Source organism: Bactrocera latifrons, unplaced genomic scaffold (assembly GCF_001853355.1).
Source record: "Bactrocera latifrons isolate USDA-ARS-PBARC rearing strain unplaced genomic scaffold, ASM185335v1 scaffold_172, whole genome shotgun sequence".
In the NCBI taxonomy this organism is placed as follows: domain Eukaryota; kingdom Metazoa; phylum Arthropoda; class Insecta; order Diptera; family Tephritidae; genus Bactrocera; species Bactrocera latifrons.
In genome coordinates this window covers 354828-369258 of record NW_017535208.1, presented here as the reverse complement: position 1 = coordinate 369258, position 14431 = coordinate 354828, and the positions used below count along the sequence as shown (strand labels likewise).

General features: G+C 36.7%; 1 protein-coding gene across 1 annotated transcript; it reads left to right on the top strand.

Moving 5' to 3' along the window:
- Nucleotides 1-2906: 2906 nt before the first annotated feature.
- LOC108967001 (gamma-glutamyl hydrolase) lies at nt 2907-9806 on the top strand. Its single transcript, XM_018930196.1, has 7 exons — nt 2907-2943; nt 6579-6747; nt 6863-6913; nt 6974-7245; nt 9134-9240; nt 9367-9458; nt 9517-9806. Exons 2-7 carry the CDS (start codon nt 6617-6619, stop codon nt 9770-9772), a joined length of 909 nt encoding a protein of 302 aa, XP_018785741.1. The 5' UTR covers nt 2907-2943; nt 6579-6616; the 3' UTR covers nt 9773-9806.
- The last annotated feature ends 4625 nt before the right edge of the window (nt 9807-14431 follow it).

Genomic DNA, 14431 nt, shown 5'->3' with positions numbered 1-14431 from the left:
ACAAGAAAATAACAGAAATATGCGAATTTTTATTTTCCACTTATATAAATAATGCAGGGGTTTTTTTTTTAATGAAACAAAACCGATTTGGGATATCAATGAAATTCTTTATTCCTGTGAAAGCGCATTCGATGCCATTATGTATGGAACTCTATTTCTTTTGCATGACCACCACGGCACGCTTGAAGACGTCCAGAGGCTGAACTCAATTTTAGGCGGCAATTCTCACGACCGAGTTGGACAATTGATTGGGCCATTTCGAGCGATAATACGTTCACCAAACTTGGTGTGCAATAAATCGTTTGTGACATTCGCTGTGTGGTTTGTGGTGCAGTCCTGTTGGAATCACATATTATCCAAGCCCATATCATCCAATTCGGGCCAAAAATGTTCGGTTATCATTGAGAGGTAGCGATTCTCATTCACAATAACGTGCCGCCTTGATCATCACGGAAGAAGTACGGTCCAATGACGCAGCCGGCCCATAAATCGCACTAAACAGTATTTTTTTCGGGATGTAATGTTGACTCACTGAGTACGTGCTGATGGCTGCCTGACCAATATTTTGCTTTTTGACGAAGTCATTCAGCCAGATACGAGCCTCGTCTCTGAAGATGATTTTTCAATGAAAATCCGAATCATTTTCAAGTTGTTGCTTAGCCCAATTCACGAACATACGACAATTTTGGTGGTCAAGCGGCTTGAGTTCTTGCGTCAGTTTGATCTTGTAAGGATGTAGACCAAGATCTTTTCCCAAAATTCGCCACAACGACGTCACAGATTAAGTCTAGAGTGTTTTGAGTCTTCCTCAATCGATGCGCTTGCGGCAGTAATATTCTCGACACTACGGACAGTTCTTTATCTCACTGGCATGGGAACATTTTGTACTGTACCTGTGGATTAAAATTTCGGCCACACCATTTGGCAGCATTTTTAATAATTAATTGTTGGACCGCGATTAAAAAGGCAAACTATGCTGAAGAGAAATGTCAAAAGAGCGGGAAAAAATATGGCGTCCTTTGCTATTGAAAAACCCGTTGTATTAAGGAAATAGATTTTACATAATAGATAATGTAGGCCATCTATGGCGAATGTTACAGACTGGTGATGATTGGTAAACGATTCAAGGTAACAGTTACTACAATTACTTAAAGGTTCCTCATATTTTATTCCGAATATATGTATATTGTTTGATGAAGTTTTTTTCCAAATTTAAATGTTGCCGAATTGAGATTTCTTGGCCAGAAAAAGTGTCGGGCCCGTTTCGACTTCTTTGAATCGATTTGTTATGGAAATAAGATTAGTTACCGTTAATCTAGAAATGCAAGCTCATACTATTAATATAAGAGCAATCTGCTTAAATAGAACGTCAACTGAAGCAGGGCTGATCCAAAAATTTAACTTCGAAGCCACACGACAACAAAATAGCAAAATAATGACCATTTCCGGTCATTGGAGTGTTCGCTTATATTAATTTGGTTTGCATGAAAATATTAATGAACATGAAATGTGTTCGGCTATGAGAGCGATGTGTAAAACTTTTATATAAAAAAGAAAATTTCATTTACATGAAAGGTATAGTGTTCAACCTTGTAAAGATCACCAAGTTTTGGGAAGTAATCGTTTTATATTATCACAACTGTGTGTTCAGCTGTGGCAGGACCACAACGTTGAACACTATACCTTTCATATAGATCATTTTCTAAACTAAGCCTTAAGCAACCTTTTAGTGATATAGCGTTGCACCTGAACTTCCATACATTGGAATTAACTGTGAGCTAGCAGAGTAAGGAACAAGTTATAGTATATCATATTTTCTAAAAGAGAGACGAAAACTAAACTGCTGAGAAATGTCCTCAAAAAATGCTTATATATATTCTTTTTTTGTTGAAAAATTTATGTATATATTTTTTTTTATATATTTTCGAGCTAAATAATATTTATTATCTCCTTGGCTGCGAGATGCTTCTTAAATCAAGTCTAAGCCATGACTAAATTGTGCCGATACCCCAAAAATAAAAAATTATTCAAAATTTTCTGATTCAAAAACAAAAATTTCAAATACTTCAACCAATGAATATGCGTTTTTAAGTGATAAGTGAAACCGAATAGTGTGTACATAACACAAAATTATCAAAATGTAAACAGAAAATTCATGAGAAAAACAAAAGACAACTGATCTTGACATTATGGATATATACAAATATTTCATCCGTTTTGACACAAATTTGAATCATTGTGTAGGCAATTAAAATCATGCAATATAGATTTTTTTGTTATATAAGACATTTTGTATCTTCAATTTTGACGGTTATTTCAGATTTGAACCATTCACAATAGTAAAAGTTGTTTAAAATCGGTAAAAGAAACTTGGTAGCACTTAAAAAAGCTACATCAACTACTATAGAACCATGACTGAAGCGAAGAAAGCATATCACACTTCGCTTCCCGGTCTTCTTTCTAATAAAAATGGCCATTTTTGCTTAGCAAAACGTAAAACGTAAACAGATGAGAGCTGCCTAACATTTTGCTTCCGTTTGCTTTGATTCGCCTCAATTATACTCGTTTCATTAAAATTTTTTAATAATTAAGTCTATTCTAAAAATTTACGAATGTGATTGCATGTTTCACAGTTTCTCTAAGTTTTTGTTTACATACATATGTGTATGACGTCGCTTATTACAATGGATGCACATGCATGTTTCGATTAGAGAGCTGCGTTTAACACGATAACAGCCGTTGAAATGGCGAAATGATGACCGCTGTAAGTGCTTCGTTCACGTGCACTTTTATCCATAAGTATGTATTTTACTATATACACGTTTGCTTGAATTTGGCGCCAATTTTTATAATGCACGGTATATAGACGATTTGAAGTTCTTGCTCTTTTTTAGTCTCGCGTGAAAGAACAAGTGAAAAAGACCTGCATTCAACTGCACTTTAGTAAGTTCGCTTAAACATCTGTATCTTTGTGAACGTGAGAGGTGTTTCTGTATTATACGTACATATCATATACCATATATTTTATTTATTTTAGAATTTGGCAAACGAAATTGTTGTTTGCATATTCTTGACCTTCGAGAAAACACTTTGCAGCGAATCAGCGCATTTTTTTGACTTTCCATTTAATTTCGATTGCTATTATATACATAACTGTGAGTGTATATTTGTGTAAATAAATCTATATAAATATATATATATATATGTATGTATGTATATATATTTTATATGTGTTTATGGTGTTTGGTCGTCCTCTTAATATCGGCTTTTACGCCTGTGGGTTTTCCGTGTGAAGCTTCGAACGTTGATAAACTATACACAAGTTTCTGTTGCATGTTATTATATTATATGATTTTATCATATGACTTAGTTTCCTTATAATGTATAGCACAAAATTATGCATATTCTTGACGTCAAGTGGAAAGTTGATTCCTTAAACACACTCTAATGTATATATACATATGTATGCTGCATAGCAACGTTGAGAAAAATCGCTCACACACAATAAAAATATGAGAGGAAAAATAATTTACGGTAATTTTTTTTAGGTCTGTAAGAGGAAGGGGAGGAGTGAGTTAATTTTTCAGGGTTAAAAACTTATCCTCTCGATTTCCGACAAAACTACGTGCCATTTATAAAAAATTATATAAGAAAGTTATACTACTGTAAGCAAAAAATAGTAGGATTTTTGAATTTTAATTTCGCGCGAAAACCTATTCTTCGAGATATTTCTTTTCTAAATTGGTATGAGTGTTAGTGACAACTGTGCTAAATGTCACATCAATGAATCATTTATGTTGAGTATACGATATTATTTCGGAAGTGCATAAAGTGTATTCGGTGATATTTACGATGAGTAAAATTATTTAGCAAAGAAGTTCCATTAAATATTGTGTGTGGAATCAAAATTCTGGTGGCGAAATGTTCAGACTGTTGTAAAAGGCTTTGGGTGATAATTTGTCGCGAGCAAATGTTTTTGATTGATACAAATTATTCATTGAGGGTCGAGAGCGCTTTGACGACGAACCACGTTCAGGATGGCCATCAACATCAACTGATGATCAACACGTCAATAAAATAAAGGAATTGTTGCTTGAGAACCGACGATTGATAGAGATCAGGGATCTAACTGGATTCGTTGGAATATCGGAAGGATCAGTGAAAACCATTTTAAAAGATCATTTGAGCATAAAAAAGTGAAAGCAAGATTGATTCAGAAATCACTCAACTCTTTCGAAAAACAGCGCCGCGTTTACTTCTTGAAAAGAATGCTTTCCGACTATCAGGATGTCATGAACGCAATATCACTGGCGATTAGTCTTTGATCTAAGCTTACGACGCGGAAACAGACAATCAATCAGCCGAATATAAGAACAAAAATGAAGGTTATTTTGACAGTTTTATTCAATTACGATGTGTTTTGCACTTCGAACTCCTTCCGAACGCCCGAACTGTCATTAAGGTATACAATTTAAGTGTTATGCGTCTTTTGCACGAAGCTTTTTGTAAAAGGAGGCCAGGTTCATGGACCGACAACTCTTGGTTTTTGCTCCACGATAATGCACCGTCGCATACTGCATTGATTCTTCGTGAGTTTTTCGCCAAAGTTTCGATAAATATCGCGCCGTAACCACCGTATTCGTCTGATATAGCTCCGCCTGACTTCTGGCTATTCGGTAATCTCACACGACCGTTTCGGGGAACCGTTTGGAGTGAATCGAAGACATAAAACATCGTAGCGCACATTGAAGACTTTTGCGGATATTGACTTTAACAACTGTTTCGACGATTGGAAAAAATGTTGGAGGAAGTGTATTGGGGCCATGAGATATTATTTTTAGGGGGACGACATAGATTTTTCTATTATAGTCTATTATTTTTTGCTCATAGTAGTAGGTAATGAAAACATCGCAAACTTTTGTGTCCACAACGTTTTTACATAGCCCCATAACTTATGTTAAAATTAAAATAACGAAGTTTTTGGCAAATACTTTTTTCAAATATTGTTTGTTTCACGAAATTTGGGGTAAACTATTTCAAAAACATGAAGTAATTATTGAATTAAAATATTTTTGCCACCCTGTTGTCTCTAGATATCGAAAGTAAACCCTAATTTTCAATCGAAATTTTCATGGTATAATCATATAAGCTTTTTTCCAAAGAACCAATGTTCTCCCAGAAATTAAGCTAAACCGTTTTAACCCCTAAAAATAGTTATGTTGGGGTACAATAGATCTTAGGTCACGGTGTAATCCTCATTTATTTATCCTATCTTATTTGCATAAATTGTGTAGATAATAATTTTCGGATGTATTGGTGTATTTGAAACAAGAAAAACGGTCGGTGAATCCGATGCTAATATACCCTTCACAGGTGCTTTTCTTTTAACTAAGTTTCCAGTTTGTGTGGATATACGTTATAGCAATCCGATCTGAACAAAAATGTCGGAGATTATGTTATTATCTTAAGCAGTAATCCATGTCAAATTTCGTGAAAAAACCACGTCAAATGCAAAAATTTTCCTTATCAGTACTAGATTCCGATCGTTCAGTTTGTATAGCAGTTATATATATGCTATAGTTAACCGATCTGAACAATTTATTCGGAACACTACATCTTAGAAAATAACCTGTGTCAAGATACATTGTCAAATCTGAATGTTTTCCATACAATAACTTGATTCTGATCGTTCAGTTTGTATGGCAGCTATATTTTATAGTAGTCCGATATCGGCAATTCCGACAAATGAGCAGCTTCTTGAAGAGGAAATGACGTTTGAAAAATTTCAAAACGGTATTTTGAAAACTAAGGGACTGGTTGTATATATACAGAATAACATGGCTAAATCGACTCAGCACAACATACTGAACTCCGACACTTCCTTCTGGGTGTTACAAAATTCGTGACAAAGTTAATATACCCTGCTCAGGGTATAAAAATTTGAATGGCTCCATATTGGGTGGTAACTTAATTGTGGCCTCTTGCTATTGGATAAATAATGTAACATCATTCAAAACACATGCTTTTTCTCCTTGTTTTATTTTTTTAAAACTTTTCCTTTATCAAGACTTTCGTCATTGCTGCTGACTAAAATCGTCAGCTGTATTTTTTTAATAGGCTTTAGTTATATATAAAAACTTCTTAAAGTCAATTAATATTTTTTTGAACGAATTTCATGAAAACAAATTAATTTACGGTTAAGGAAAATTTTCGAATATGGAATTTTTTCTCCATGTGAAGTTCACCATAAGAAAAACACAAATTTGTGAATTTTTCCACGACGTTCACGTGAAGCTTACGATAAGGCTAAATGTCTCCATTGAGTATGGGTGGTAGAGCTTGACTGGTTCAGAAGATATGGACATTCAAAAGGAGAGAATGGGTGATCATACTCAGTTTTTAAGAACTGAAGATTTTTCTCCATACTTTCACCTGCACTCACTTGTATCATACATACATACATAGTATGAAATGATATCGGCTATTTATTGACATAATACATGTACATATGTGTATACAATTAAAAAAAAAAAAAAATTATCCGACATTTGTGAGTATTCGTTTTAATTTTTTTTCAGGTTTACGAGTATAGATTTAAAAACATTTCAATATCATTATGAATAAGCCTCTTATTGGTCTGCTGTGTATTGATCGTAAGGATAGTATGAGCCCCGAAATTTGCAGTTATATTGATGAAAGGAATGTGAAATATTTGGAGGATGCAGGAGCTGGTGTTGTGCCTATTTGGTATGTCACATTTGTGACAATTTTATTGAAAGAACTGTATAAATATTGTTTCTTTATAATTTTACTTCTTATTCATAAACTGCTATACGAACTTACGTGCAAAAAAAAAAACAAGGATCAATAGAAGTGTCGACTATTATGAGGACATATTAAGCAAAGTAAATGGGTAAGATTCGAATTCATGGAATTTCCAAATTTTTTTTTTTTGGCAAATTTTCTTTCGCAGCGTTCTTTTGCCTGGTGGTGCGGTCTATGTCAATGAACACGATCCTGCTCGCTTGGATTTAACAAATTATTGTGTTACTGCCACTATGAATATTATACGAATAGCTATGAAATTGCATAAGAAAGGTGTTAATCTACCGATTTGGGGAACATGTCTAGGCTTTCAGCTCTTGGTACTCTACACAACCCATTTGGCGGATGCACCTTACGGCATTGATGTGCGCGACAAATGCGAGTTCATGAATTGCTATTTATCAGTGGAATTTTTACCAGGTGAATTTAATCAGTTATAATCATTACATATTTATAGAACTGCACATTAAAACTTGAAGTAGTAGCCACATATGTATATAACCAAAAAATCTATAAACATTAGTGGGTTGCTTTTTATATTTTGGGATTTGACAACTCAAGTATAGCACTCTGTCGATTCACAACTTTATCTTAAATTTTGGCATTTTTACATTATACCATACATACTCAGAGCGAATTGATATACGAGCGCGCAAGTTACGTTGTTTACAGCTGATATTCCTCTCAGCGAAAAATGGAATTAAATCGCGAACATTTTTGCGCTTTTGACGTTGACTATCTCAGCAACAGTGGCTCGATGAACTTAATTCAATTTTTGACGATGAAGCTGCATTAAAGACCAGTGTTTATCAATGGTATGCTGAAGCCAATCGGGGTCGTATGTCGAAAGTCGTCTATAATCAGTTCTTGTTCCGGGAACAATTGATGCTGTGCGCAAACTGACGTTGCATGGTCTTAATGTGACCCATCGTGGGATTAAGACACCAATAGACATTAGCGGGGCAAGCATAAATTCAAGATTGCATTAACATTTGTTTGTAAAAAAAAATTCACGTGGGATTGCACGAAACGACAAAAATATACGACAGGCGATGAATCGTTAACTTATACGTAAGAGCCCGAAAGTAAAAAGCAGTCGACGGTGTACGTGTTTCAAAATGAGGTGAATCCAAAAAAAGCTGATCACCCGCGAAGCACTCTCAAAAAATTTTTCAAAATCTACGTCGTACACTTTAAATTAATCGCCTTTGGCCCCAATACACTTGCGCCAACGCTTTCTCCAATCCCCGATACAATTGTCAGAGTCGTTTTCCGGAACAGCCTTCTATGCACTTAGCGATTCACGTTTAATGTCTTCAATCTTCAATTCATTAAGTGTTTGCTGAATAGCCAGAAGTCAGACGAAGCTAAATCAGGCGAATAAGGTTGTTGTGGCACGATCTTGGTAGAAAATTTTGCCAAAAACACACGAATAATCAATGCAGTATGCGACGGTGCATTATCGTGGAGCAAAAAGCAAGAGTTGCCGGCCCATAATTTCGGCCACTTTGTACGAATAGCGCAAATGACGCATAACACTCAAGTAGTAGCTACTGTTGACAGTTTGGTCGGCCGGAAAGAATTCCGAGTACACAACATCTCGATAATCGAGGAAAACTGTCAATAGAACCTTAAATTTTGACCTGTTTGACGTGGCTTTTTTTAGGCTTCGGCTCATCTTTGTCACGATATTCGGTCGATTGATCGTCTATGAAATTATCTTTCAAAATGGTTTCCTCAGAGTTTTTCGATATTCCAATCATGACAGTATGAAATTCCTTTATTTTATTGAAATGTTGATCATTAGTTGATGTTAATTACCGTCCTGGACATGGTTCATCGTCAACGCGTTCTCGACCGTGTGAATAATTTGTACCAATCATAAACATTTGCTCATGACATACAGTTATCACTGTAAACCTTTTCCAACATTCCGAACATTTCGGCACCAGCGATTTGATTCCGCACACGAAATTTAATGGAACATCTTTGTTAAATAATTTCACTCATCGTAAAAATCGGTCTTACTACTTTTTGGTCACAGTAGTATGTCAGACACCTTCTCAAACTCTATCACACATAGCAATGTCTGGCGAATATGGAGGCTTGGACTTCGTTCCAGTTTGTTTAATAGCCAAGAAATCTTAAACTTAAAAAAATCTCAAATAAACATAAAAACACGTCTAACCTTAGCGGACAATTGGGCTCTTCAAACTCACGAAATTTTAAAATCCCGTCATTTTTTAAACACACCTCGTATTTGTAAACGAACTATTTGAATGTAAGCATATGAAATAATTTCTTACAGATTTTCGTGATTCACGACTTTTTGCCGATTTACCTGTTGAATTAGAGATCATTATGAAGAACAACCCATTCGGTCACCATCGCCATAGGTATTGCGTGAGCCTTAAGGTAATGATAGCTGCAGATAATTACTTTTCTTTTCTACACATTTAAAACCTTCGGACTCTCCAAATAGTCTGAAGTGTAGAACAGATTTCCACTAACTGTTTGTTAAATAAACAATTTTCCATAAAGACAGCTGAAAGTTTCAATGATGTGTGGCATATATTGGCGAAAAACGAGGACGCGAAGCGCTTAGAATTTGCTTCCATTATCGAACATCGCAGGTAAACACATGCTAACTGTGAATTAAGTTTTAATTCCAACAAAACTAACGACTTTTAGATATCCGTTTTTTGGATCGCAATTTCATCCAGAATCGAAATGCTCGTCAGAATGTTATAAGGTAAAAGAGTACTTAGCGAGGTTTTTTGTGGATCAGTGTCGGAGTTGTGATAATCGTTTTGAAAGTGATGAGGAGGAGCGGCGCCATTTAATACAAAATTTCCCTGTTACCATTTCCGGGAAGTCTACTGTCCGTGTATTTGGCGACTCAGTCGATTACCCTAAAAAAGAGAATGTACAAATATCTCCTGTGTGATCACTCTAAAGTTCCTAGAGTGTTTGAGTTCTTTATGTGATTAAAAATTAAAATTTGCTGACTGTTTTTTCTACTATAGCTGCAATAGTTAAAAGAAGATAAATAAAAATATATACATTTGTATGTTAATTAAATAATTTAAGTATATAATTTACAGATTAACTGATGATAATGGTTAGGTGGTATTTATTACAAATGTGGTTTTAGAAATTAGTAAAGGTTAACGTTATAAATGAAATTGAAATTCTTTGTTGTATTTCAACGCTTCTGGTCACTAAGCTAATGAAAGATGCGGTCAACGAAAGTAAAATGGAGGGCTTATATCAATAAAAAAAAAAAAAACAAAGGAAGGGCTAAGTTCGAGATAACGAAGTCCTTTTGACTAAGTTAACTCACATATTGCCAAATATATTTGTAGTATGCGGTATAAAGTGGCATTTGCTACAGTGGCTATATAAAGAAGCGCAAATTCGGTATGAGATTCGCGATGGGAGAGAGACTCGGTGGCCGAGTACTATCATTCACTCTGGTGGATAAATACACATCAAAGCGAAGTTCTCCAACATATCGCTGATTTGCGCTCACACTCTGACGAAAGAGAAGGACAATGTGACCAAGGATGGTTGGAGCGCACATATGAGAGCTGCCCCCGCCACGATGTCAAAATCGCACTTGCGACTTTAACGCCAGATTGGGCAAGGAAGGTATCTTTAGCACAACAGACGGTAAATTCAGCCTACAAGAGGAAACATCACCAAAAGGGTTGAGGCCGTTCGACTTCGCCTGGTCCCGAAAATGGTTATCTGTACTACTAAATTTATGGACGGAACACTTCTCCAGCCTGCTGAATGGCAGTGAAAGCAGAACGCCAGGAGAAGGCGAATACGATTCCCCAATCGAAGACGATGAAGCAGTTGTTCCATTGTCCGACCATGAAGAAGTTCGAATAGCAATTGCCCGTCTGAAGAACAACAAAGCAAGGGAGGTCGATGGACGGCGGCGAAAAACAGATAAGGAGCATACATCAGCTGTTTTGTAAAATATGGTCGGACGAAAGCATGCTCAACGATTGGAATTTAAGTTGCTCTGCCCAATCCACAAACATGGCAGCTCCACAATCTGCGCTAACTACCTTGGGATAAGTCTCCTAAATATCGCATACAAGCATCTATCGAGCTTACGAGTACTGTGTGAAACTGGCCGTATATTCACTCTGCGCCAAATTTTGGAAAATACCCGTGAAAAGAGGATCAACACACTCCAAAACTTGGTGGATTTCAAAGCTGCTTTTGACCGCACGAAAATGTGTTGCCTTTATAGCACGATGTCGGAATTTGGTATCCCTACAAAGCTAATACGGCTGTATAAACTGAGTAGACAATTGAGAAATAAAGTTCTCTCCCGACGAACAAAAAACCAAACTCATTATTCCCGAGACTGCGATTACGCTGCAGCTCTGAAAGTATTCGACGCAGTACCCACCGGGGAACCAGAGGAAGACCTCCACTCCGTTGGAAAGAGTATGTGGAGAAGGACCTGGCTTCGCTTTAAATCTCCAATTGTCGCCATTTAGCGAAAAGAAGAAACGACTAGTGCGCTGTTGTTAACTCGGCTATAACCGGCGCATGCGGTTTCTACGTCAGTAAGGTCTTGGTCCGTCCCTGTTTAATGGATGCTTCTGTAGTGGAAACGGTTAATATGCATATCGGATGGAATGTAACTTCCAAAAACTTCTTCTGATAAGCTTTAGTGGCGTATATTAAACCACCTTGCAAAATATTTAAAGCCGGGTTTGGCCCTCCTTCCTACTCACCAAATTCATTTATATAAGTTCAAATTAAAGAGTTCAACTCAGTTACATATCCTTTTAATATCTATATTTAAAGGTTTCGAAAGAGAAATTCTTTCCAAATGTCTCCCTTTTCATCTGTCCTGAATTCCTATCTATCTCAATTAGCTTTTGCCCGCGTTTGTGCAAATATTTTCGTAATTCATACCGCAACACCCGCTTTCATAGAGGTGTATAATTATTTTCTGTTATATTGTTATCTCTTTTATATTCGTGTAAAATGTGTAACTCTATATGTGCTTGTGCTTATGCATTAATAAATATGACAAGTACTTTATTTAAATTACTCTGTTACACCTATTTAAGCTTGCTTGCACGCGACGGTAGAAATTAATTTGTAAAGTACACACACACGTATAAATACACCCGAGAATAATACTCGTAAAGTGAAAACACAAATATAAGTATATGACTGTAATAAAATGTAAATGTACCGCAAGTAACGTGAGACGCAGCGTTGGAACCGGAATGTAAGAAGGGGTATGGGTACGGCAAGGCAACAGGTCAGGAGTTGGCAACAGCACAAAAGGAAAGGAAATGAAAAAGTTAAAGGAGGAGATTTCTTAAGCATGAAAATGGTTAGCCGACGCACGTACATAAGTATTAACCAGAGCGAGTGTGGCGGTTTGTGTGTGTGCGAAAGGTTGTCTGTTGATTGTGCGTACTTTTCTACTTGGCGCTCAGATTGTGCCGACTTGTTGACATGAAAAATGCCTTATCAAAATATACGTTTTTCTTATTTGCCATTTTCCCGCTCTTCTCTTCCAACGAGGAAATTCACATGGCAACGATATCGATTTGAGTGGAAATTGATTTCTTGAGACTGTTGCTGACGCTGTTTAATGTTTCAAAATAATCTTGGTTGGGATTAAAGTTGAGATATCGCTAGTATGAATTGAGTTGTATGAACATTCGTGTTTGTGGTTTTAAATTTTTGCCACATAATAAGCGAAAATTAATTTAAGAGGTTCAAATTTTTATACTTTCATAATACTTGTATATCGCACAGTGTATGAGAGTTATTTTACCTCTTACTTGTTCGTAAGAGCTGAAACTAATCGTGTTAGATATATAGTTTATGAGAGTAGATCCTTCTTTATATCTGCGTAGACATAGCTTACGCGGTTATAGCCGAAATAACGATAGCGCGCCAGTCGTTTATCCGTTTTGCTATCTGGCGCCAGTTCGATAGAAGTGCAGCCAGATCGTTCCCAACCTGATATCCGGAATGGAGGTTTTCCTTTTCCTCTGCTTCTACTGGTAGATACTGAATCGAAAACGGCACAGTTCATCGTTCCGTCGAATGCGGTATTCGAAGTGGCCAATGCGCAAAGGATCATACATCTTCTGCAAAGCGTTTCTATCAATCATATAGCACGGGAATATTAAGGGACGTCTAAATTTTGATCTTTGTCAATTTTCAATTGCCTACTCACTTCAAAGTAGGATTTGTTAGCAAGAGTGATACAGCGTCAGGTTTCAAGTCTGATATTGTTGTTGATGTTAATATTGGCTCTAAGATATATAAGTAATCTATGGCGGTTTGATTGTCAACATTGACGTAAGAGCCAAGTCGCGAATGCAATCACTGTTTGCTCGTTGAATGGAGATATTTCGTCCTATCCTCGTTCACAACCAGAATCATATGCTTAGCTTTCTTATCCAGTTTGTAGAGAAAGCAGAACTAATAGCGCGGTTGTTGAATCCAATAATATCAGATGAATACGCCCACAGCTGCACACTCTTATAGAAGACTTTACCTTATCTATTCAGTTCTACAGCTCGTATTATATTTTCCAACAATAGATTGAGGAAGTCACACGATAGGGAGTCTCCTTGTTTGAAACTACCATGGTATCGGACGACACGTAGAGGTCTTTCCCATTCCTGGCGGAGGACTTCTCGTTTCTCAATGTCAGCTTATACAGCCGTACTAGCTTTGCGGGGATACGCAGTTCAAACATAGAATCATAGCAGCAAATCGACGAAGAGGTAGTGTGTTTCGATATTGCTTTAACAGATATTTTCCAAAATTTGGCGCATGGTGAAAATCTGTTCAAAAGTATATCTTTCAGCTCTAAATCCACACTGAGAGGGCCCAATCAGTTTGTTGGCCTTCAATCCTTCACATCCTTCACACGGACCCTATATGCRATATTGAGGAAGCTTATCTCGCGGTAATTGGCGCAGATTGAGGGGTCTCCCTTTTTGTGGACTGGACAGAGCACACTTAAATTTTAATCGACGGTCATACTTTCGTCCGACCATATTCTTTAAAGAATCTGGTGTTTGCTCCTTATCAGTGTTTCCTTGTCGTATTTGAATAGCTAGGCCGGTAAACTATCGGCCCCTCCCGCTTTGTTGTTATACAGGCGGATAATTGCTATTCGAACCTCATGATAGTCGGTAAATGGAACATATATGCCATCATCATCGATGTCCTACCGGTGCGCCATATCCAGATCTTACACCTTCACTGACATTCAACAGGCTGAAGTAGTGTTCACTTCAGTATACTCTGAATATCACATACTTTATTACCTCTAAGGGTTCTACAAGAGATTGCTCCGATCTTTTCATAGAATTTTCGAGCATTTCACCTGTCGGCCAGCTTCTAAAGCTCTTCATACTCACGCATATCGGTATCCTTTTTTTTCTGCATATGCGTCTTGTTTCCCTCTTCGACTCTCGATATCTATCCTACTAGTGTTATTTTCGATCGATTATATTAGGGTGTGTCAAAAAAAAGTTTTTTTTTCGCTTGGTATTCTGAAAATACGAAAGTCTCTCCGAATAAAAAAAGGTTCGGT